The 25,644-nt window shown below is 32.0% G+C and overlaps 2 protein-coding genes across 2 annotated transcripts; one reads left to right on the top strand and one right to left on the bottom strand.

The window, feature by feature from the left end:
• The first annotated feature begins 5,180 nt into the window (after positions 1-5,180).
• LOC140184283 (uncharacterized) lies at positions 5,181-6,839 on the top strand. The gene is made up of 2 exons (XM_072234650.1): positions 5,181-6,420; positions 6,550-6,839. Exons 1-2 carry the CDS (start codon positions 5,886-5,888, stop codon positions 6,762-6,764), a joined length of 750 nt encoding a protein of 249 aa, XP_072090751.1. The 5' UTR covers positions 5,181-5,885; the 3' UTR covers positions 6,765-6,839.
• A 7,753-nt stretch (positions 6,840-14,592) lies between these two features.
• LOC112796051 (enhancer of mRNA-decapping protein 4) lies at positions 14,593-23,325 on the bottom strand. Its single transcript, XM_025838307.3, has 12 exons — positions 21,765-23,325; positions 20,871-20,920; positions 20,622-20,778; positions 20,303-20,521; positions 20,011-20,139; positions 18,266-19,825; positions 17,297-17,656; positions 16,907-17,026; positions 16,246-16,416; positions 15,816-15,965; positions 15,610-15,726; positions 14,593-15,176 (listed from the first exon to the last, which is right to left on the bottom strand). Exons 1-12 carry the CDS (start codon positions 22,749-22,751, stop codon positions 14,868-14,870), a joined length of 4,329 nt encoding a protein of 1,442 aa, XP_025694092.1. The 5' UTR covers positions 22,752-23,325; the 3' UTR covers positions 14,593-14,867.
• Positions 23,326-25,644: the final 2,319 nt, after the last annotated feature.

The following is a 25,644-nucleotide window of genomic DNA, read 5'->3' on the forward strand; positions in this document are numbered from 1 at the left end:
GTGACCGCCGTCCATAGCCTACGGTGCTCATCAACAAGTATCTCCGGATGAACAACAGCAGCAACATCGGGAGCATAATAAGGCTCCCACACAAACTGTATCGGAGAAGGTAATGTTAGGTAAGACCATCAGAGTAAACATGAACGACTACTTGTAAGAGCAATAACTAAACGACTCACATCGCGAACACGCAATCTATCCAAAGAAAGGCGTGCAGACACCACTCTTTGATCCCTTGCATCGTTTCTCGGTAGATATGTTACCCACCTACAAGTTTCATTGAAAGCATGTCATAAGGAACGACAACACATGAAATTGAACAAGTTATGGACCGAAAAGAATAAACCATACCTGGATGCCAGCAGAAATCCGAACACATCAAAACCATTGGATCTGAGACTGGGAAACCTTCAGAAAATCTAAGACTGTAGAAGTTGTAGTGGCCCAGCCAAGTTAACAACGTTTTTGTTTGTCACACGACAAAGACATCCATACAACCAGGCCAGTGCAGCGGAGCCCCAGCTATATCTTCCCAAGTCGTCCATCGATGCCAAATAAGGCAACTAGCGAAGGTGAACCCGATTTGCGTTCTTGTCCGCAAACAGCTGAGAGGACAACAACATCAGAATATAAGCACGCGCGTATATACGCACGGTCTCTTCACTCGCATCTGCTGGTAGAACCCGAAACCTCTCATGGAACCATGTGTAGCACACCGTCATCTGCTTGACTTTATTCTGCGGCAGTAACTCACCAAACAACTCGCGAAACCATGTCCATGCGGGTCTTCCGTTCTCCATCAGATTCTCAAAGTCAGTCAGGCGCCCACTAACGGCCTCCCCATCGATGGGCAAACCCAGCTGATATGCCACATCTTGCAAAGTGATGGTGCACTCTCCAAACGGCATGTGAAAGGTGTGGATCTCAGGACGCCACCTCTCAACGAATGTGCTAAGTAGAGGCTCATCAACCCAGAATCACTGACTGTTTAGCCCAGGCAAGTGATACAAGCCCGCGATCTCTAAATACAATATAATCTGGTCGTGTAATGGCATATTCTGTTGTCTCCTGACACCGCAAATAACCCTAATAGGCTGCAACATGTGGATAAAGAAATCCTCAGCATACGAGCAATATTAATAACAGTAAATATAATTTAAAAACATTATTATACACTTTTCTATTTTCTCTAATAATAATAATAATAATAATAATAATAATAATAATAATAATAATATATTATGCAAATTTTTAACTCGAATCTTAAAGAATAGATTCACTGTCTGGCTAATTTAGAGTAGAATATCATATTTTCATGCAATAAAAGATAAATTCAAATTTTATATATAAAATTATCTTTCAGAGAAAACTTATTTAAAATTCAGTTCACTTACAAAATAACGAAAAAAAAAGTTTAAAAAAATAAATATATCATAATAAAATAAAATAAAATATATATGAAGAATCCATAAAATAATTGAATACAGCATGCTTGTCCATATGTCTATTTTTAATTATTTATTATTAATATGATTTGTGGTAATGTTAGACCCTGGCTACTTGACCACTTACTATATATCATGCTTCATCCAATAGATAACTTTGTGAACAAGATTGGGTTCTCGAAATTAAAAAAAATATTTGTGTGCCATGGTGTACTCAAATAAATTCTTAACTGTAGCTAAGAATTTTAATGTGGCAATAAAGAGAAACCTTTACCTTTCTTATTAATCAAGCAAGGTATATCTAATATAATAATAACAATAATATTAAATTAAAAAATAGATAATAGCATTAGCAAAATGAGGGATTGTTAAGTACTTAACTACTTGTTTAGGCGTTATATATTAAGTTGATAAAAAAAATTTTTAATAAAATTTTTTTAGTGCATTTAATAAATTTTTAATAATAAAAATAAAAATATTAAAAAAAACTTTTTAAAAAAATTATAATTTACAATTTTTTTAAAAGATCTTTTTTTTAAAAGATATTTTTTACGTAATAAAAAATATTTTTATATAGTTATAACTAAACATAATTAATAAATAAAAATTTTTTTATATAAAAATTTAAATATAAAATTATTTTTATTTTTTTATAATTTTTTTAAAAAAATAACTTAAAAAAAAGATGTTTTTATTATGAACTCATCCAAACAAACTGTAAGTATTATCTTCTATGGCCATAATCAAAAAAATAAAATCAACATGGTAATTAGTAATTACTAATTAGTCAAATGTGTCAAACCCTACCATTTACTAAAAGTTGTATTAATGTATGGGATTTTGGAAATTCCATTATAGTGTCGGCAATTCATATCATTTTCTTAGTAGGGTCCTAATTGTGTGGGATCCAGAGCATTAAAGATTGAAGTAATTAATACATTTCAAATTCAATACAATAAAAATCATGTACTCGTGTAGTTAACACACGAGGAAGGGATCATTACTGATGGTGGAAAACTTTTTTCTTGATAGTATATAATTTGTAAAAGGTTATAAATTTAAGATTTGTAACCCATTTGAAAAGTGGCAAAAGTTAATTTTTTTTTTTTACTTTTGAAAGATAAAAAATCATATTAATATTATTTAGTATAACTTTTAAAAGATGTTTTTAATTTTTTAAAAAGTATTTAAATATTTTTGAAAAAGTAAAAAATATAACTTTTTTTCTCAAAATTTATTTTATCACTCTTATTTATTAAACAAGTACTTTTATGATTAAAAATTCAAACATAAAATAACACTTTTAATAAAAAATTTTATATTTTAAATTATTTTTCTAAAATAAATTTAATTAATTAAGTTGTTATTTAAATTGGACATTGGTCTCATAAAACTTTTATTTTTTTAAAAATAATTTCTAAAAATTATAGAATTTATATTTGATAAATTCCATTAAAAATAAATTTTTTAATAATTATAAATAATAACAAATGGACTTAGTAAAATAGTTTTTAGAATTTAAAAATATTATAATAAATATTAGTATAAGAAATAAATTTAAATATTAATTAATATATAAAATTATATTAGGTTTCTTAATTTTAATTTTTTTTTACTTTAGATAATTTTAAAAACACTCTTATCTTTTTAAAACAATAAGTATAAGTACATGATTTTTTTATTTACTAAACACAATATAAAAAATTTGTGTTTTAAAAAACACAAACCCATTTTTAAAAAATTTTATTCAACCAAGCCTAATTCTTACCATAACTATAACTTTTTTTCTTATATTTATACTAGAGCTATGGTATTTAATTAATATATTTAACAAATGAAGGGATTGAATTGAAGTTAACCCTAAACCTAATTAGATTTCGGGCATATCTCAATTGTTCCCAAATCATAGCAAATGTAAAACGCAAATACAAGAGTGTCGGCACAGTCAAGGAGTCAACGTTGACACTTGACAATAATGAAATTTTGGTACATGCAATTTTTTTTTCTTTTTATTTTGGTATGTACATTGTTGTTGTTTTTCCTTATACTTCTTTCTTCTTTTTTTTTTTTTCAATTTTCTTTTATTTTGAGTTTTTATTCATGTGATAAAAAATTGATTTAAAGAGTATAAAAAAATCGGAATAAGACCAAAGTAGTGAACCTCCTTAGGAAATATCGCCATTGATAGACCCTATTAATTATCAAATGATCAAAAAATATATACATAGTTTTTGTTCTTTTACCCTTAAATACTTTTTTTTTTGGTTGTATTTAGATTTTGTTTATGGATTCAATACCTTTCAAGTTACAACTTTAACCTATCTATTAGCATTGTCCTTACTAATAAGTAATAGGGTAACAACAAGAAGTAAAGTAATTTCACTGACTGCTTTTCTTTTTTTTAATTGGGTTGTAAATTAGTAAATTACCCTATCAATTTTTATATATAAACTTTTTAATATTTAAATTAAATTGCGATTTGCGTAGGTCATTCTTGTATTTTTAAAATTACACAGATTTTTGTTAATAAAAAAAATGTATTCAAATAATTTATAAATATTCATATTAATTATATTAGATATATACTAAAATTAGTCACTAGTATAGAATATATATTGAAATATAAAATATATATTAAAAATAAATTAAATTACACATATATTTATATATAAATATATGGTAAGTTAATTTTAATGTATAAATAATATTTTTAAATTTATATAAATATAAAATATAAAAAAGAAAAATACCATTTTACATAAAAGATGCATGAATTAGTTAACTTTTCCATTAAAAAAATATTATAATAAAAGGCACGGTAATCAAAGTTAAATTGAGATAAGTTGATATTTTTTATTTTATTTAGATAAAAAATCAATGAAATAGAATAACTTATTGCAACTTAGCTTGTCTCTCGAATTATGAAAAAAAAAAAAGAAGTGAAAATAAACTTTGAATAATCTTTAACTAAAAAAAGATAATAAAATGAAACTTAAGATAAAATTAAAATTATCCTTAAACATCAAGAGTATAAAATATACTTTCCCTTGTAAAAACCTTGAAAGATAGCAGTGACCATCATATTATGTTAGTATATATTTTGCCCTCTCTTCAACTGACATGCGATATCTTCCATGAAAATATTGGTCATATTCTTGATTCTTCTATTAAAGACCACGGTGCTTTAAACATATTTAGTTTTAAAATATTTTATTAAAATAACTTTTTTTAAATAACAAAAATAATATAATATAATGTATTTAAATAATAATTATTAATTTAAATAATATAATAACACAACATATATGTTATTTATTTATTTATTATTTTGTATAGAATAAATCCACGAATATAAATATAATATTTACAATTTGATTAGAATGTGGATCAACGGGTCATATTTGTTTTTAATTCAATCATCTTATGAATTGAATTATATTTATAAATTGCATATTAGATACAGATAAATACTACAAATTTACAATATGAACATTCGTAATATTCTTACATTTTGAATAGAATTTCAATTTTTACATTAAAAGTGAATGTCATATAAGTAAATAGAATTATGCAAAGTTGACCATACAATCTCATTTTTCTTGTCAAGAATCAAGATCAAGAAGCTACAGATCTTGATTAACTATGTGTAGTTGAGTCAATAACTGAAATTCTATTACAAAATTCAGTTATACAATATGTCTTTATAAATAAACAATGCCTTGTACATAAAGAAGAGAGTTTTATACATGATAGTTCATTCTGATTTTTTCTCAATTTACTTCTTCTCTGTTCTTCTCTCTGCATTCTACAATTTCATTTTCTGCATTATCAATTTTACTACTCTTATCAGAAACTTTACATGATATCCAGAGCCTAATGGTTGACACCATGGTTATGATCCTTTCTAACGCTTCCAATTTCAAATATTGTTTACCAGTTATCTCTGATAAGCTCAACGGCAACAACTTCCTAATGTGGAAACAAACTGCAATCATCATAGTGGAAAGTGAATTTTAAAAGCCACTTCAAGAAGGAGAACATCCTAGCTCAAATGGTGGATTCTAGAGACCCAGCAAAGCCAACAAAGACTGAATCAGAAACCTTCAAAGAATGGAGACTCCAGGACAAATCTCTTATAACCTGGCTATTGGCATCTATGGATACAACCTTCAAAAACAAGATTGTGCGCTGCAAATTCTTCTATGAGATGTGGGATACTGTTCTTGAATTCTTTACAGCATCATTAAGGGCAAGAATTCAGAGTCTTCGATCACAATTAAAGTTTGTAAGACTCACTACTACCACTACTGAATATCTTACAAAAATTAGACAATTAGTAGATTCATTAATTACCTTAGAGGCACCGTTCTCCAAGATGAATATATTCAAACCATTCTTGATGGAGTCACTGAAGAATATCAAAGCTTCATTGGCACTGTCATGACAAAAATGGACAAGTTTACAGTAGTTGAAACAGAATTATACCTGATAGCATATGAAGACATGCTAAATCGATTCAAGAAACCTTCACAACCAATTCATTTAGCCAATTTATCTCAATCTTCTATCCCTTCGGATCAGAATTTTCAAAGAAACTACAATCCTTCTAGAGGCAGAGGAAGAGGAGGAAGATTCATGAGAGGTGGTAGATTTACCAACTCAAGTCGCTTGTTTTCTCAGATCTGTAATCGCCCCGGACATGCTGCTTGGAGTTATTATTACAGATTTGACCAGCAATTTCAGTCACCTAATACAACGTTTTCAGCTCAATCATATCACCCTCCAGCTCCTCCACCATCTTTTCATCAACCTAGGGCATTCTTGGCAGCACCACCATCATCATCATCGTCACAAAATACAGCTTGGTATCCTAATTCTGGAGCCAGTCACCATATGACAGCTGAACCTAATAACCTTCTTCAAGCTGCTGAGAATCAGATTGGGTCAGATCAGTTGTATATAGGCAATGGTCAAGGTATCAAGATTTTTAACTCTGGTTCTTCTATTCTTTATGATTCAAATACCGCTCTTTCTTTCAAATTAACTAATCTATTACTTGTGCCTCAAATAACCCAAAATCTCTTGAGTGTTTCTAAATTTGCAGCTGATAACTTGGTCTTTTTTGAGTTTTGGCCTCACCATTGCTTTGTTCGTGATCAGGCTACCAGGAATAATTTACTTCAAGGGATAGCTAAGAATAGAATTTATGTGTTTTCCAATCTGTTTGTACCAAAAACTCTTTCTCCAACCCCAAATTGTATAAAGCAACAAACTGCATTAACTGCTACTTCAATTCTCAATAATTCTGTAGATACATAGCATAAGAGACTTGGCCATCCCTCTATGAAAACTGTCTCACATATTTTGAATAAAAATCAAATTTTACATTCAAAATGCTCTACTCCTATATCTATTTGTGAATTCTGTTCTATGGCTAAATTACATCAATTACCTTTTTCAAATTTTCAATCTGTGTATGTGCATCCCTTAGAACTTGTCTACATAGATATTTGGAGACCAACTCCTATAGCTTCTAAGAATGGTTTTAGATATTATATTAGTTTTGTAGATGCTTATAGTAGATACACTTCTCTTTCTATTCTGGTTAATAAATCTAAAGCCTTAACATCTTTTAAGCAATATAAAACTACTTTGGAAAGACAAACTGGACATCATCTTAAAGCTATACAAAGTGATCATGGTCTTGAATTTTTGTCTAATTCCTTTAAGACTTATTTGACTGAGTAGGAAATTATTCATAGACTTCCATGTCCTTATACACATCAACAACAAGGGACAGTGAAAAGAAAACATCGACATCTTACAGAAGTTGGTCTATCACTTCTTGCCACAGCTGCTCTTCCATTACAGTTCTGGGATTATGCATTCCAAACTGCTGCTTATGTCATTAATCAACTTCTCACTCATGTTCTCAATCAATTATCTCCCTTGGAGAAACTCTTTCATTAGCAACCAGATTACACTTTTCTCAAAGTATTTGGTTGTGCTTGCTATCCTCTCTTGAGGCCTTACAATAAACATAAATTTGATTAAAAATCTCATTTATGTTTATTCTTAGGCTATGATTTTAGTCACAAAGGCTATAAGTGTCTTTCTCCATCAGGTAAACTATATATATATATATATATATCAATAAATGTTGTTTTTGATGAAACAAGATTTTCATACTCTTCCCATTTTACTTCACAACATTCTTTTATTTCAGACTCCTCACCTCTCTTACCTACACCACAAGTTATCCCTGTACCACCATCATCAATTCAATTCCACACACCTCCTTTAGAACCACCAATTTTTCCCTCCATCTCCTCCCATCAATCTTCAAATCTGCCTCACTCAGCTTCACATCTTACATCAATAAATCGTGACCTTCAATCTCCCACAATGCTTTCTGGCCCAATTCCAACTTCAGATATGGAAATAGTGTTACATCTTCAACCACCCATTATCTCTTCTTCTTCATCACAAGTATCACAACCTCTTTCTCCACCACCATCCAACATTCACTCAATGAAAATCAGATCTAAATTTGGAATCTCTAAATCTCAAGTCTTTTCTACTATCACTTTCTTATTGTATAGTGATTCAGATTTTCTACATCATATATCAAAAATAGCTTCAAAAGCATTAAAACATGCTCATTAGAAACAGGCAATGCAAACTGAGTATTTTGTATTTTTAAAATGCCAAACATGGGATCTAATCTTCCCACCACCTAGTGCTATCATTATAGGCAGCAAATGGATCTTTGCATTGAAAAAGAACCCTCAAGGCCAAGTCATTAGATATAAAGCTAGACTTGTGGCCAAGGGGTTTCATCAAAGAGAAGGTGTGGACTTTGAGCAAACCTTTAGTCCTATGATTAAACCTCAAACTATCTGAATTGTGCTCTCAATTGCCTTGCCTCGAGGTTGGCAATTGAGACAATTTGATTTTGACAATGCATTTTTCAATAGTGATTTACATGAAACAGTTTATATGCAGCCACCTCTAGGATTTTGTGACACTAACCCTTTTCTTGTTTGCAAATTACGAAAAGTTATTTATGGACTCAAACAAGCTCCTAGAACTTGGTTTCTAACCTTATCTGCCACATTAAAGAAGTTTGGTTTTATTAGTACTCGTTCAGATCATTCTTTATTCATAAGACATACTAATACATCTGTAACTCTATTATGTGCATATGTTGATGACATTCTATTAGCTGGAGATAATCCTTCTGAATTACAATTATTAATTCAGCAGTTTCACTCTATTTTCTCTCTTAAAGATCTTGGCAAATTCAGTTTTTTTCTTGGCTTAGAAGCCAATTATGTGAATGATTCTCAAATTTTACTGCATCAAAAAAAAATATATCATTGACTTACTTGATAGAACCAAAATGACTATGGCTAATTCAGCCCCAACTCCTATGGTTGCTTCTTCAAAATTGTCAGCTAATGATTCCTCTCATTTTGAAGATCCAAAATTATTTCGTTCTATTGCAGGGGCCTTCCAATATCTCACACTTACTAGGCCAGACCTCACATTTGCTGTTAGCAAGATTTGTCAGTATATGCACAATCCCACTGTCAATCATTGGAAAGCACTCAAAAAGATACTTAGATATATTAAAGAAAGTATGGATCAGGGTCTCTTATTTACAGCCTGTACTAACTTTCGATTATTTGCTTTTTCAGATGCTGATTGGGAAGCAGATGCTAATGATAGAAAAAGTGTTACTGGATATTGTGTCTACCTAGAAACAAACTTGATTGCATGGAAAAACAACAAGCAACGTGCCATTAGCCGCTCAAGTACAGAAGCTGAGTTTCGTGCAATTGCTACAGCTCAATCTGAAGTCATTTGGACACAAAATTTGCTTCATGAGTTACATCTCTCTCTCACCACAGCTTCTACTCTCTACTGTGATAACCAAAGTGCTTGTCTTCTTGCTGCAAATCCAATTTTACACAGCAAATCTAAACATTTCGAGCTAGATCTTCACTTTGTGAGGGACCAAGTTACACATAAAAAACTATTTGTCACTAATATTCCTTCCTCAGATCAGGTGACTGACATATTTACCAATCCACTATCGATGCCTCTCTTTTTCAAATTTTGTGGCAAACTTCGTGTGTGTTCATCCCCTACACTCAGTTTGAGGGGGACTGTCAAGGATCAAGATCAAAAAGCTACAAATCTTGGTTAACTATGTGTAGTTGAGTCAATAACTGAAATTCTGTTACAAGATTTAGTTACACGATATGTCTTTATAAATAAACAATATCTTGTACATAAAGAAGAGAGTTTTATACATGATAGTTCATTCTGATTTTTTCTCAATTCACTTTTTCTCTGTTCTTCTCTCTGTATTCTACAATTTCATTTTCTGCACTATTAACTTTACTATTCTTATCAGAAACTTTACACTCCTCTATCAAATCTTTTTGTCCTTTTTCATATGAATTTAATTTTATATAATGATAATATAAAATAATTTTATACGTATATTTAGTTTATATAATATTAGATTAATAAAAATAATTAATTTTTTATTAATTATATAAATAATTATATAATAAATTAATTATAATTTGATGATTATATGAAATATTTTGTACTATAAATACATAAAAAAAATCTTTTCTTTTAATTTTATAACATTAAATTTTAATTTTCATTTTTTATAGTAGAAATCATATTATTAACATGAAAATATTATATTATATTATATTATAAAAAACTTTTAAATGTATAAAAAATATTGATGCTTCAGTAAATTTAACTGTTGATTTTAATTAATATATATTATATATATTTTTTATAATCAACATCAATCACAGTGATATTTTTGAAATATTTGAAATCTTTTTATATTAGTTTTTGGTAGACATAGGGGTCACAGGCCCAAACAAAAGCAACTACACAATTACATCCCTGGGCCAGGAGACTCCCCTAACATAATAAAAAATTAACTGAATATATCAACTGTTTTGAAATTCAGGCAAAGTTTGAAAAAAAAAATGAAGTTCAGGCAAAGCAATTTTTCTTTTTATATATATAAAAAAAATTGCAATTGGCCTTGGATAATGTAAGTTGCCACTATTTGTATCAAGTATGAATTTCATTTAGAACTTTATTAGGTAGACAATAATTTTTGTGAACAACGTGAATAATGAGTTTTAAAATTAATCCAATAAAGTAAAAACATACTACACTTTAAATTGTCCACTTAAATTTTAATATTAGAATAATCATCCGCACACCTAATAAATTAAACATTCGATATATCTATTATGCATATTATTTAGTATTTTCATTCTCTGCCTATTAGCTAATTAGGATCCACACCCCCATATAAATAGTCAATGAAATAATACTATGAATAATTACGTTTGAATAAACATTTTTATTTGAGAATATTGATGAGGAATTTTAAATTTAATCTATGTTAAGAATGAAAGAGTTTTCCAATAATAAATCCTATTGAAAGTAGTTGGGATAACCTTTGAGGCTCCTTGAGTAGTCAAATTTATATTAACTTTAACCTAAAGTTACTCTACAAAGCTACCCCTAGCTCTTATATATCTTACTCATATAACAACTTCCCCCCCTTAAACAAATAATCATTAAAATATTCAATATAAATAAGAGAATTAAGTTATAGCATCAATAATAATATAAAACTTTATCGAACTTTTATAGCATACAAAATACAAGTAACACAATGTTCACATAGGGTAAGTGGTTAATACACTTGCATACTAAATACTTGATAACTTGAATCCCCTATTCTAGTGTTTACATATTCTAATTTATGAATACAAGTCCATGTTGTTTAATTTGGACAATAAAAGAAAAAAATGTGACAAAATTGGTGATGGCCCCAAATAAAAGCCATGCACAAAATAAAAGGAGGGAGATACTACCACTAGAATTAATCTCTATATATAGACACCTAATCTAATTTTAGCATATATATTCATTTTAAAAAAATTATTCACATAAAAATATCTTCGTCATATAAAAATAATAATCAATAATTAATTTAATATATTTGACTAAACAATATAATATATGTTAATAGTTAAACTATTATTTTTATATAAAGGTGAACTCAAGTGCAGTCGACTTCACGTGAAGTCGTTAGATGATTTGACTAATTTGACTAAAATTTCATTTAACGGCTCTCAGATATTAACTTCACGTGAAGTCGACTTTTTCTGAGTTTTCACAAATATAAAAACATCTTCATTTAATTAGATGACGTTAGAAGATATATTTTATAATCATTATTTTTTATGCCAAACAGAGATATTGGTAAAAAAAAATGGATGTTAAAGAGGGTTACTGAGGAGAGAGCTCCAAATACAATTCAAATCATCATTAGAAGCATCAAGATTAAGCTCCAATCCATCATCACTCTCAAATGGCTGCCATAGATCCTCCATGATCAACTTCTCTTCATCCGGAAGAACATTAGCCATTGTTGATGCCTCAGAGAAACATGATGATGACAACAAGAAACTATCTTCACCACAATCCAAGAAGTTACATTCCTCTGACTTTGACATCACACCATCTTTTAGCCATGGGAAATCAAACACTCCTAGCGATGAAAATTTTTTTGATGACGAGGACGATGACGACGACAATGTCAAACAATTATTATTATTTTTTTTGTCCTTCTCTTTTACAACTTTCTTCGTCACCACCACCACTACCTCTTTCGTCTTTCTCTTATTCTCTTTTGCTTTCGCCTTCTTCTTTTCCATCTCTTTCTCCTTCTCCTTTGTCTTATTTACACGATCTCTCTTCTTTGTAATCTTTTTAGTCTCGTTTTCATTCTCTTCCTCTTTTGCTCTCTTTCTCTTTATCGTCATCTTTGTCTTCTCCTTCTCCATTTATACACACACAATGCAATCTTAGATATTACCACCTTTTCTGTTAACACAAAATTCACAAACAAGGTCATCAAATCATACACATACATATATAGTTCGCAAAAAATACTAAAAAAAACATAACTTGCGCTACAATTAAAATTTCGAACTGAAAAATCATAACCTCATCACTCCAGATTCTACGATTTAGACTAATCTGTCTAACTTTTTACTCACCACAAACAAAATTATACTATAAAAGCGAACATCAAAAATCAAAGTCTTTTCTAAAAAATAAAGGAACAATAAAGAAAGGAGTGACCTAACATTTTCAGAATGATTATTATTCTTATTATGTAATGCGGTAGGTGGATATATACCTGTGAGTCTTTGAGGACTTAAAAGTACGTATATATGTTATGTATGTATCTCTAGGACCAGTTGTTTATACGTATGTATATGTATATGTATATGGTGAAGGAAACTGAATTAGAAAAATGGTGTGTGAGGTTTAATTTGCACACACGTTAATTAAAGCGATTTAAAGGCAAAACCATATCCTACAAACTCAACACACAATAATAATAACATGCACACATAACACATGAATCTAAAACAATGTAAATGTGAGATAGGTGTTAGTTCCAATTTTTGTGCATCTAATTTTGGTTATAGCAAAATACCACAGAAACAAAATCAAGGTAATGAATTAATTAAGGGGTTGAAAATTTTTTTTTTTTGAAAGCTTTGTTTTACTCGCCATTGAATAATTAGCCTAATATATGGATGGCTATGTGTTGTAAGTTGTGTAACACACCCAAAAAATAAAAATAAAAATAAAAAGATTGTTTTCATGGTTTTATATATGGTTTGATTCAGGTTTGTAAATGAATGCACCATGATTTAAGGCTACCCTAGTTTTTGTTGGTTGATATTTGTCAAAAGTCAATGGCTTCAGCAGGTATTACACTTGCCACTCCATGAATTTTTATAATTAAATTAATTTTGTTAGCATAATATTTAAGACCGTAAAACTTTTAGGAAGTATAGAAGAAAAGAAAGTAGTGTCATATTTTATAAAATTTAATAATATTTAGTATGATATATGTCATCTATATCTCATGAGAGATTAGTACATATATAAATTTTACAAATAAAAGCTATGTATAATATTGTCTAACCATTGTTTGGATGGAAACAAATAAAGGTAGGGAGAGCAAGAAAGTAGAGTGAAAATTGAATATCTCATGAGTTGTTAGGAAGAAGAGAAATTAGGTAAAAAGAAATAGGGTAATAATTTACTTCTTTATTTGGAGTGAAGTGAAAAAAAAAATCAAAATGTCAAGATGTCTTTCAAAAAAGTTACTTTTAATAACTATAATAACTATGTTTTAATTAATTTAATATTTTAAAATTTCTTAACAATTAACGTATACTTATATGAATACATATAATAATATATAATTAAGAATTTAATTTTGATGTGCTAATATTAAAAATATTTATACAATTTTTTAATCACGTTTTTTTTTCAAATCTATTATGTATATAATAAAAGAATTTAATTTCGATGCATTGTCAGTGTAAAATAATTTTAATAGTGCATTCAATTACATAATATCACATCAGTAAAAATAATTATTTTTTACATTAACCACGAAGATAATTATCTAAAAGAACGGATGTGATTCCAAAAGAACGGATGTGATTGATTATCCAAAAAAATGGATGTGATTATACCACTGTGTAACACGATCAGTGCATCAAAATTAAACTCATAATTAATAAAAACAATCATGCTACGTGTACACTAACTTCAACCACCAAAATCAACTACCGGTATAAAATACATGTTGAAATACAAATATATATTAAAAATAAACTAAATCATACATGTATATGCACAAATACATTTATAGCTAATTTTAGTAGTTGATTTTTGTATACAAATAATATTTTTATAATAAAAATCAATTATCAAATCAACAACCCTTATAAAATATATATTAAAATATAAAAATATACATTAAAAGTAAAATAAATAACATACAATTATAGTGAGAACAGTATTTTTATATTTTTTTATATGATTATTCACACAATTAATATAAAAAAATAATTATTTTTTACTAATATGACATAATATAATTAAATATATATAAAATCATCTTATACTTTACAATGTAACAAAATTAAATTACATGTATAATTTAGCAAAAACATGCCCTTATTTAAACTCCATGTATAATTTAGCACAAACATTCATCAAAAAGTTATTTCATTTTTCTCCTTCCACTAAACATATCCTAAAGAGTAAAAACACATCTGAGGATAATAGTACCAGAAAGAAAATGTAGATAACAAACATTGAAACTATTTCACACATCTCAGTTGCACCAAAGACAACTGCCACATACACATGCTGTAGTTCACTTTAACCACCTAACAAAGAAGGAAAAAAATCTATCTAGATATCCATGCAAACCAAAGGTTGATACTTTTTCAACAATTTCTGCACAAATAACATACAATTAGGTCATTTACAGCTCAATAACACAGAATTTATGACATGCATTAGAAGGCGCATCGAGCTTGCTTCCGAAGGGGAGGTCGTTGACAAATTTCGGTGGTGGTTTAGCGTCCGGGACACTTGATCCAATATCCGCCGGGCATGTGCTGCGATCCTTGGATCGGTAGGGTTGATAGACGCAGCCACATCTGTCATCCAGGACACTTTTCTTGGTGTATCGGTTCCCAGGTCACAGGATAGTTGCTGCAGCAGGGACAGAAGTACTCCTTGGCTTAATGGAAGTGGTACCAATGACAAGATTGCAGTTAAATCAACCTGGTTATGAAAAATAAATGTAAGCTACATTGAATTTGATATAATCAATCAATCATGCATTTTACGGAATGTGTTTTGAACAAATCATCATAGTGAAGATCTCATTTCACGCTTAATTCGGCACAATCATGGACCGAAAATATTGAAGCTGCAAATGAATTTCAAATTTAGTCTAGTGATTTACAATTGTGTCCAGGACAATCATATTGACATGTTTGTCTCGCAAAACCTCCGAATTGGCTTCTTCCACTATGTAAAGTTCTACTGCATTTGGATTGCATTTTTATTTTCTGTTTTTATTTTCAGCATTTTCTGTTTTCAGGACTTATGAAGAAAAAAAAGAAAAAACAGTGAATGCAGGAAACACTGAGAATAAACACACAAACCAAACGCACCCTAATCTATACTTGTAATATTGTTCTGTGTTTGTTACCTGAGAACATAGCCACGAAACGATTGAAACATCACTTCTATGAAGCGCTCCGGTAAATGCTTCCTCGAATTTGCCCTCACTCACCAGCCTTGATAGTTCCTTGGTAGGATCCTCAGCCTGTCAGGCACGAGTGATCTCTCATGGTCAGAAATATCAATAAAACCTGAAAAGATAGTGAGATAAGAGGACAGGGTGAATAAACATACCACCACCTCATGTAAACCGCTGCTGATTTGCATTACAAAGGGGTCCGCAGATGCCGTGGAGTTACCTGCCATTGCTAGCAGTTTCCGCTGGCCCTCGGCCAATTGCCCGCTCAAAGTGCGAGTGATTGATGACGCTGAATTAATTGTATCCTGCAAAATCACGACACATATTAAGCGCATGCCAATCCAAGCTATCTTGGTTCATCATATACCAGCTTCCCAACAATTAAACAATGTTATATATAACCATATTTTCGGTATGAAAAAATATGATGACAGATCAGCTATGTTAAATTCTTCCTTAAAAAATCTTTAGTACAAAATGAATTGATATAGAAAGGCCAAAGAGATCTTTAATGGCAGAGAAAGAAAATGACATTAAAAGTACAAATAATATTATAAGATTACAAACCAAGCATCATATACATACCCTCAAAGTTATGGCTAGAGGAGAATGAGTAGTATCATACTGCTGCTGAATAGCTGCTGTGTGCTTTGCAAGACCATTCTGAAATGAGGCATCAATTTGCTCAAACATGGCTTTGCAAGACATCTCAAATGCTGGAATAATTGAAGCTTCCAAACTACCCCTAAGTGCTTCCTGCAAAAAACAACGCCGAAAGAAATGATTAACTGAAACTGCTCACAAGTGAAACAAATTCAGGAAGCAGGCAATAAAATAAACCAAAATATGAAGCTGACTTGGATAAATATGCCATAAAATAAGACACTCGACACTCGAGAGTATATATATTTGTATGTGCGCGTGCACCTGAACAATCTCTCTAAAAGCATAAGTTGTTAAATAACGGTACGTGAAATCATTTTTGCACAGAAATTCAACTTCAATTTGTGTAAAAGGAATGACTAAACTTAAAACATGGTAGTAATTTTGTCTCTCCATTTGTAATAAAAACCATAGAAGAGTAGCATAAACCTAACTGAGTAACACTATGTCAGTTAATATATGCTTTAAGCACATGGTCATGGTTGATAAATTCTGCTCGACATGTACATAAAATGAAGGGGGGGGGGGGGGGGGTTCATGAGTGCTTTTGAAAGATGCTGATGGTGATATCAACAATGCTTACTTGAAGAGCTTGCTTGCCAGAAGTTTGAAATTGTGCTTGTATCTGCCTAGCTACTGTAGCTTCAAGTTTTGAAGTAACGGATTTTTCTAGTTGATTCAATGCCTTGTCTCCCACCCCCTTCTGCAGAATTGATGGCAAAATCTTAGTCAAACATATTCATATAAAATCAAATCATTCATCATTCCCATTGTTAAAACCATAATTGGCACACAGAGACATAAACATTCAAGTTGCCATAACATGAAATCAAAACACTTTATTATGGATGATCATAATTATCTGTGGCACCATTCAAAATGGGGAAGCAAATGCTTAGAACAAAACTAGTCGGTTATACATGTACACTAAATTTGAAATGTAGAACTTTTGGAAGTAGGTATTAATCCAAACCTGGAATGACTCTGCGACAGCTGATGATACTGCTTTCTCTATAATTTGACTAATTGAACGAGTGACAGTTGGCCCAATTGAGGATATTTCCTTCTTAACGATTTTCTCCAATACAGCTGCCATATCCTTGTTCACAAAATTGGAGATCAAGTTTGTTATCTGCTGTGTACGTTCTCTCTCTAACTTCTCTTGCTTTGCATGTTCTTCTTGCAAGCGAGCCCACAAGGCATCCGTGTTGGACTTGACAACTTTCTCCATGCTCCGGCCCAAGGATCCTTCTAATCTTCTGCCTTCCTTCGTAACTGGGATGGAAACTGTCACATTCATCTGCTTTTGCAATTCCTTATGCATGCCTAATAACTGTAAATTAGAAAATGATGGAGATCAATTTAAAAATACAAAACTAAAAATATCCCCATAAGGTAACATGAGGGTATAAGAGTGACAAAATCAGGTAAAGACATGGAAAATTTCCTTCTGAAGAAAGACTGAGTTCCATTTGTGTTATTTGGAAGCTGGCATCATAACAAGTCTCAACGGTGAAAAACTAACCTCAAACTCATAGTAACTGTACTATTAAATCATACAATCCTTAAAAACAGTGCTGATCAATGCAGGGAATGTTACTAATTGATGTTTCAGATCAACAAACACCGAAAAAGCCAAGAAGGAGACGTAAGGAAATGTAAGAAAGGGATCAGGCTTCATGAAACAGCGGGTTTATTCCATTTAGAGATTGCATATGCTACACATATTTATATTCTATAGCATATGCGAAAAGAAACTTCCAAAATGTTTGACTGAAACAAATCTTCTGTCCGAAAATTTGATCCTAAGATGACAGGTAACTAACTACAAATATTAGAAAGAATAAAACCACAAAAACACAAGTAATTTCCAAATATATGCAATGCACAAACTACAAACCATGTTAAATAAACCCAAGAAAAATGTTCAAATATTATTAACCTGGCTCAGCATATCCTGCATAGCGGATAACTGTGGTAGAGCCGCTTCAATGGATGAGCCTCCTGAATTGCCACTTTGATCATTTGATGAATCCATCGGGTTGAAAGGGCTGGGGTTAGCAGATGATGTACCGGACACTTGAGAACCTTTGCCTTTTTGTTTTTTACTTTTCATGGCAGGTGCTGGAGATTGTGAAGTAGCAGTCACAGTTTCTGATTCACCATCATTTGCAGATACATCCTTACTCACTTCATGAACTTCTTCCTCAATAGAGCTACGGCTTTGATCAGGTGCATCAATCGTCTTAATACTATCAGCTGGACGTACTCCCTCAATGTTATATGAATCTCTGGCCATCTGAATGCCCAAATCAGACGCTTGAGAGTAGAATAACTTCTCTTTCCTCTCGGCAACATTGGTGTAAGAATCTCTGTCTCTGTCATATTCAGTATTTTCTTGATTTAAACCAGTCTCACCTACCACTTTAACCTCTACTTCAAGGTTTTCTGTGTCGCTATGGGCAGCAACATCCTTCACATTCATCCCTTGGGAAGTTAGTGAATTCTCAGAAGATAATGTAGCTTTCGAGAATATCTCAGATGGGGTTACCAGATGAGTCGGGTGTTTAAATGCTGTTGGGGCATTAGAAACCGCAGAGACATCATTTTGTACGGCTCTATTATTCTTCAAAGAACTGTCACCCGACGCAGGCACATCAGCCGTATTATCTTTCTCAGACTCTATTCTCCGTTCAGCCGAAGGATCGGAATTTGGCTGCTCAAAACTGTGATCTGCACTGGTTGAAATAGTTTCTAAATTATTTGATGAACCTTTCAAACCTGATAACTTATGGGACAATCTTGGGCTCAGAGGAAGTGGAGGTGCCGAAGTATTAATATGATCAAAGCCATTATTAGAAGACAAATCATTTTCCTTGGTTTCGGGATCTGAAGTAGATGCTTCAGGCAGACCAGAAATATCTGAAGAAGGCAAGCTTACAGGAGCACTTACAACAGGAGCACTTTCAGAGCTGCTAGGATTAACTTGTGGCACATTTGCAGTTTCCATATTAGCAGACGCATCCAAAGCATCAACACCACGTGATAGATTAGATTCTGTTTTCTCAACTTCAACATTATCCAATGGCGGAGGCAAGCATTGTGACAAATTGAGCGCATATTGTTGTATAGCTTGAGTTTGGACACAATACACCTGTACAATATGCTCACCATCAGGTAACATGTCACTAGTTCCTGTAAGACTTAGTATAGGCATTGTGACCGTGAATTCAGCAATGTAATCCATACGAGTAGCAGTTGGATTCGCTCCATACTCTATATGTACAGCATATATTGTATTTTTCTTGGCATTTGCTAGCAGAAACAAACCAGCTCGTGGCAGTGCTACAACTTGATTAAAGAATGCATCCTCGGGGTTAGTTTCATAAGAACTTCTTATATCCAAAGTTTGAATACAATTCCATGACTCGGAATCACTAGGCAATAACCAGCCTTCCTCGTTGTCAGACACCCATATCTTCACTTCCTGATTTAGTGGGCCCTGCAGTAAAGAAAATAAAAAAGTAGAGAAAGAAATTAGTTCATGAACGATGATGCAAAGGTGATCTTTGAGAACATCTGAAGCCAATTCGGGTGATGGTCAAGCCGCACAATAAAAATCGTCCAAAGGCATCCACAATTAAGAATAGTCATATTTTCAATAATGGGAAGACTAGAAACATATACCGCTGTGATAAGAATGATGTGATCAGGGCGGTGAGGGGCAGTCAAGAATGTCACGGAATTAACCGGTTTACCATCATGTGGTCTTATAACAGCAAGTGGTGTTGACTTACGTTCTTCCCATATCTTCACCTGTTTATAACAAAAAGCTCAAATCAGAAGAATGAATATAAGCCTGTTTTCATGTTGACAAGCCCAAAATGTAGTACAATGACATGAACCATTTAAGCGAAGGGTTGAAAAAACTACACAAAGCAAAAGAGCAAGGTGAGAAGGGAGAGTAGAAAATGCAGACCGTGCCATCTGCCGATGCTGAAGCTAACCGACTCTTCATCCATTGGCACATTGACAACTCAGTGACATTGCCGTCATGCTTACCAACAAGCTGCACCCCATCAATCAACTTATCAATTGAACATTTGAGAGGCTCTTCTGCAGAAAAAGTTTCACCTTTTCCGGCTTTCATAGTGTCAATTTTGAGGATACGGTTTCCAATAGCAACCATTAAAATCTCCTGTTGGTCATTTTCAACTAATAAGCTCAAACTTAAAGGGAATTCACTGATAACAGAAATTGGAAGCACTAAGAGACTAAGTTAAAAACATTGCCATTACTTGTTTGTGAGGATGCCAGCATACTCGTGGATGAACTGAGTCACTCTCCCCTGTTATTTGAATGGCTGTGATCACTTTACCAGTAATTTGAGGTTTGTCTTCCTCATCGGGACCCTCATTAATCTTCCAAACAAAAATTCTCCCATCAGTGCTTGCGCTGTGAATACAGTGTCAAAGTTGAAAATGATCAATAAATGTGAATGCACTGCAAGAAAAACCACAAGCAAGAAGCCTTAATGGGATATTTACCTGGCCAACAGATGTAGATCCTCAGCAAAGAAAGCCATGTCTGTTACTCTCTACATAAGAATGTGGCAAACATAAATTGGAGAGTTTATATTTGGAGGGGAAAAAAACTCACATCGCAAATGTGTGCGCAACAGGGAACACATTGCAAGAGTTAGAGCAAGCTTTGCATTTTCAAAAGAAGTTGAAATTATGAGAATATGATCCATCAGGTGAGAATAGCCACCAAGATTACTCTTATGATTATTGAAGAATAGGAGTCTAGAATTACATCTCACTCTAAAACTTCAGGAGCTTGATGTGATAGCTATATAACCAAAAACAATTAAAAGAAAATGATCAATTGATAAAAGCACATGAGACAAGACCTGAAATACAATCTTTCACAGATATCAATCGGCACTTATGTCACCATTTCTAACACTATATCTTGCCATACTCACATACAACCAAAACTCAGCATAATAAACTTAAATCAAGAGAAGGGCACACAAGGAGTTGAAAAAGCTTATAGTCATTTCTTTCCAAATTTACGAGGAGAAGACAAAACCTATGCTCTCGTAGTCTCGTGGCAATATACGGCAAAAGTAGTGTGTATGTGATCAATGATTATTGGCTAAAAGGAAAGAAAGAAAACACATACATCACAGGCAATACAAGTTCATATTACACCTGCAGCATTGTTTTAGCCAACAGTGAGCACTAACGGAATGCATTAATACTCCTAGCACTGAGAAACCACATATGACAATTGACAAACCAAACAATTTTATGTGAAGAAAAGCTATTCATCAACTTAACAGTACTACACAATTAAACAAATACAGATTCATAAAAATCAAATTAGAGCTACATTCAAGCCAGAAATAACATCAACAAAGAAGAGTAACAACCAACCTGAGTATGACCCCGAAGCAAATATCTCAATGCAGTATTAATATTAAGGACTCTGATGGCACCAAGCTTGAGTCCATAGCATATGTAAGACCTATTCACGGCGATTTGGCGGCCGAGAACAAGGCCAGGATCAGAGGCATACTTAGTGATGGGAGTGACCTCAAGCTGAGGCTGCACTTCCCCTGGCAACCTAACATCAATGTCATAAACAACATTCTCTCCAATCAAATGTCTCCCCTTTGGGAGTTTACTGCTCAGCATCCTCATTGGGGTGCTGCCCTGAGGGCTAACCACACCGGCCGGCAAAGCCTGCGGCGGCTGCGACCCGGATGAGGGCAACAACACTGCAGCAGGGTGGTTTGAAGTGCCAGGCATTAAGAAATCAGAAACCATAGGAACTGGTGGTGCTGATGCTGATGCAGAAGATTGTGATGTTGATGCTATTGATGATGGTGATTGATTCATAACTGATTGTTCTTGATTGGATTGAGGGTTTTGGGTGCCTAACATGGCCATAAGGCGAGCACCACTATTAGGAGATGTAGGAACATGTGGTGATGGTGATGAAGGAGAAGGTGAAGGTGATGATGAGGATTGCTGCTGCTGAAAAACTGGTCTTTGAGGAGAAATCATTTGAGGAAGCTGCTGCTGCTGCTGCTGATGGTGAAGAACAAAAGGGTGTTCTTGTTGCTGTTGCTGTTGTTGGAAGTGTTGGAGATTTGGATAAGGAGGAAGAAAGTGAGGAAATTGGTGGTGATAAGGGTATGTGCCAGTGGGTGGAGGATAAGAAGAAGAAGGTGTAGGGTATGAAGAAGGAGGTGGTGTTGAAGGTGAAGGAGCTGGGAATGATGGTGAAGAGTTCAAGTTTGAAGAAGATGAAGAAGAAGAAGGATTTGGGGTTGGTGGTGTTGTTCCTTTGAATAGTTTCTGCAAATCAAAATGGTTACTTTGCTGCTGTTGATTTGGATTCCCAGGTGAAGAAGCCATAAAAATTGAAAGAGGAAAGAGGAAAAATTGAAACTTTTTCTCAAGATTGAAACGAGGGATTTAAAAAAAAAAAAAATCAGAACATGGGAATCAAAAACCAGAATTGAAAAGATGGGTACCACCCCACTCCAATATTGGATCCGGTTGATGCTGATTTTTGCAGATCTAAAAAAAAAAAATTTTTTTTCTTTACCCCTTTGTTTATTTCTTTTTTCTTTTTTCGTTTTTTTTTTTCACTGATACTTCGTACTTTGTTCCTTGTGTTGTTTCCTCGTAGTAGTTTAGAAATCCCAGGAAAAACTCAAAAAAGGAAAAAAGGATATTAAAAAAAAATCTTTTTTTTTTCTAATTTACATAACACAGAGACCTGTTTCTATGTTCTTGAGTGTTTCTTTTCTTTCTTGTGTTGGTCTTTGTCTGCTACTATGACCAGAATTAGATTAGATGAGACTGCTAGAGATAATTATTGGAAATTGAGGGGTTAATCAATAAATTAAAATTTTGCATTCTCCAATTTAGCAAATAGCTACTAAAGGATTGGAATTTCGGTTGAATTGCAATGGTTATGGTTAACAAAGATGATAGAAAACAATTGGTTGAATTTAATAGTGGGATTAAATTTACATTAATTGTACAAATGAAATCAAATTACATATAAAAATTTAATAATGACATTATTCCTGCACAAATATTTAAAAATATGATGATTATTAATTAATTATATATTTAATTTTTAATTAAATAAAACAAAAAATACATATTAATTGATAAAAATATTATTTTTAAAATAGTATTTATTATAAAAGATGTGTGTGTAACGGAATAAAAAATTCAATTATTCTATGTAGTTTTATTTTTGCTTTTCTAACAAAATAATTTTAGGGTGAGTTTGGTAATAATTATATATTAGTATAGAGTTTTTTTTTTAACCAAATTAAATTAGTTTAATAGTTAACTCACTAATTTATTTAAGTAAGTGTCTCAAAAATTTATGTTAAATGCAATGTAAACTAAAATAACATAGTGATGTTATTTTTTCTAATTTAATTTGTATGTGCTATTAACATAAAAAAAATTATGTATATACATAATTATCTATAGTTAGATCAGTAGAGATATTTTAGTCATCTTTAAAAGTTATATAAAAATAAGCATATTAAAAAAAATTTTCTAATCCACAAAATGTTCATCTAAAGAAAAGATAATTATAAAAACAAAAATAGTTTTGGTAGGTTTCAATATTTAGCTTTGCCGATAAAGTTTGTTTGACTTACACTGAAATTGTTTATCGAGGATGCCTTATTGTTATATTTCTCAATATAGTACTAAATTATATGAAAAAAATTCAGTAATTATTACCAGCAGTAACATTACTAATTGTTTATATTTGTCAATTATAATTTTTAAATGATTAAAATAATTTTATTTTATCCATTTTAATATAATTTTCAATAAAAATAGAATTTATTTGGCGGTTTGAGGATTGACATGAAAAATTGAAAAGAAAATCTGCTCGTAGTCAAGGACAAAAAAAACTAAGCATATATATTCATATCATTTTGAAAAAAAAAAATTGTTACGGAACTAATGAAATATTTGTACAAAACCACTCATCCTAACAATTTAAATTGATTTTGGGTTCACCAAGAATCGAACTTTTCGAATCTAAAATTCTGATACCATGTCATGAAATCACTCATCCCAAAAATTTAAGATGATTAAAAAAATGTAACACTAATAGTTATATTTCTAATACTAAATCGAACCTTCTTAAATCTCTATTATACACATTGTACAAATATTTCATCACTCTCTATGCTTCCTCAAAAATAAGCATACTTTGTCTCATTCTAAGTGTTAGAATATAATTAGATCAAATTAGTATCAATTAGTATTATTTAGCATATCTGAATATTTATTATAGGAGATTACGTCTTTTTTATTATTACGATTCTCTTAACACCTATAAATACCCTCCTATATTGTACCATTCAGACAACTTGAACAGACAACTTGAATACACTCAATAATACACAAATCTTTTCTCCAATTTAGTCTCTTGTTTCTAACATGGTATCAGAGTCATGGTATCCTCCTTGAAGAGGATATGTTGTTTTCCTTCCGGTGAAATCACCGTAGTTTTGCCATTCTTCTTTCCCTTTTGTCACTCCTTTGATGGTTTTTTACCTCACCGGCTAGCCTGTTTTCTCTGTCTTGTTTTTTTCGAGTCGAATGATCAAACATTGTCATGCTTACCTATTCTCATGAAGAAGTTATACAGTTTTCGCTCTCTTTCGGCAGTTCTGTCTGCGTTCTCTCGTTGCAGTTCCGTCTGCGTTCTCTCGTTGCAGTTTCGTCTGCGTTCTCTCGTGGTAGTTCCATCTGTGTACTCTCGTGACAGTTTCATCTGCGTTTTCTCGTGGCAGTTCGTCTGCGTTTCGTCTGTATTTTCTTGTGGCAGTTCCGTGTGCTTTTCTTTCTAGTAGTTTCGTCTGCACTTCCTTCAGATAGCGGCAATTCCGTCTGCGCTTCCTTTAGACTAGCGGCAGTTTCATCTGCGCTTCCTTCAGACTAGCGGCAGTTCCGTCTGCGCTTTCCGGCAGTTCCATATGCGCTTCCTTTCGGCAGTTCCTTCTGCACCCGTTTTATCAGTTTATGCAATTTTTTTTCTTTATTTCGTTGTTTTAAATAAGTTTCAAACTCAATGTGTCTCTTGAGTTTGAGCGGGGATGTTAGAATATAATTAGATCAATTAGGATCAATTAGTATTATTTAGCATATTTGAATATTTATTATAGGAGATTACGTCTTTATTATTACGATTCTCTTAACACCTATAAATACCCTTCTATATTGTACCATTTAGATAACTTGAACAAACAACTTGAATACA

This window comes from Arachis hypogaea, chromosome 4 (genome assembly GCF_003086295.3).
Source record: "Arachis hypogaea cultivar Tifrunner chromosome 4, arahy.Tifrunner.gnm2.J5K5, whole genome shotgun sequence".
In the NCBI taxonomy this organism is placed as follows: Eukaryota; Viridiplantae; Streptophyta; class Magnoliopsida; order Fabales; family Fabaceae; genus Arachis; species Arachis hypogaea.

Coding starts and splice junctions, on each gene's coding strand:
- LOC140184283 (XM_072234650.1), top strand. CDS start 5,886: ATGACAAAAATGGACAAGTTTACAGTAGTTGAAACAGAATTATACCTG. Junction 6,421..6,549: donor GTATATAGGCAATGGTCAAG/GTATCAAGATTT, acceptor CTAAATTTGCAG/CTGATAACTTGGTCTTTTTT.
- LOC112796051 (XM_025838307.3), bottom strand. CDS start 22,751: ATGGCTTCTTCACCTGGGAATCCAAATCAACAGCAGCAAAGTAACCAT. Junction 17,027..17,296: donor CTGTCGCAGAGTCATTCCAG/GTTTGGATTAAT, acceptor TCAATTCTGCAG/AAGGGGGTGGGAGACAAGGC. Junction 15,177..15,609: donor TTTCGTGGCTATGTTCTCAG/GTAACAAACACA, acceptor TTTCATAACCAG/GTTGATTTAACTGCAATCTT.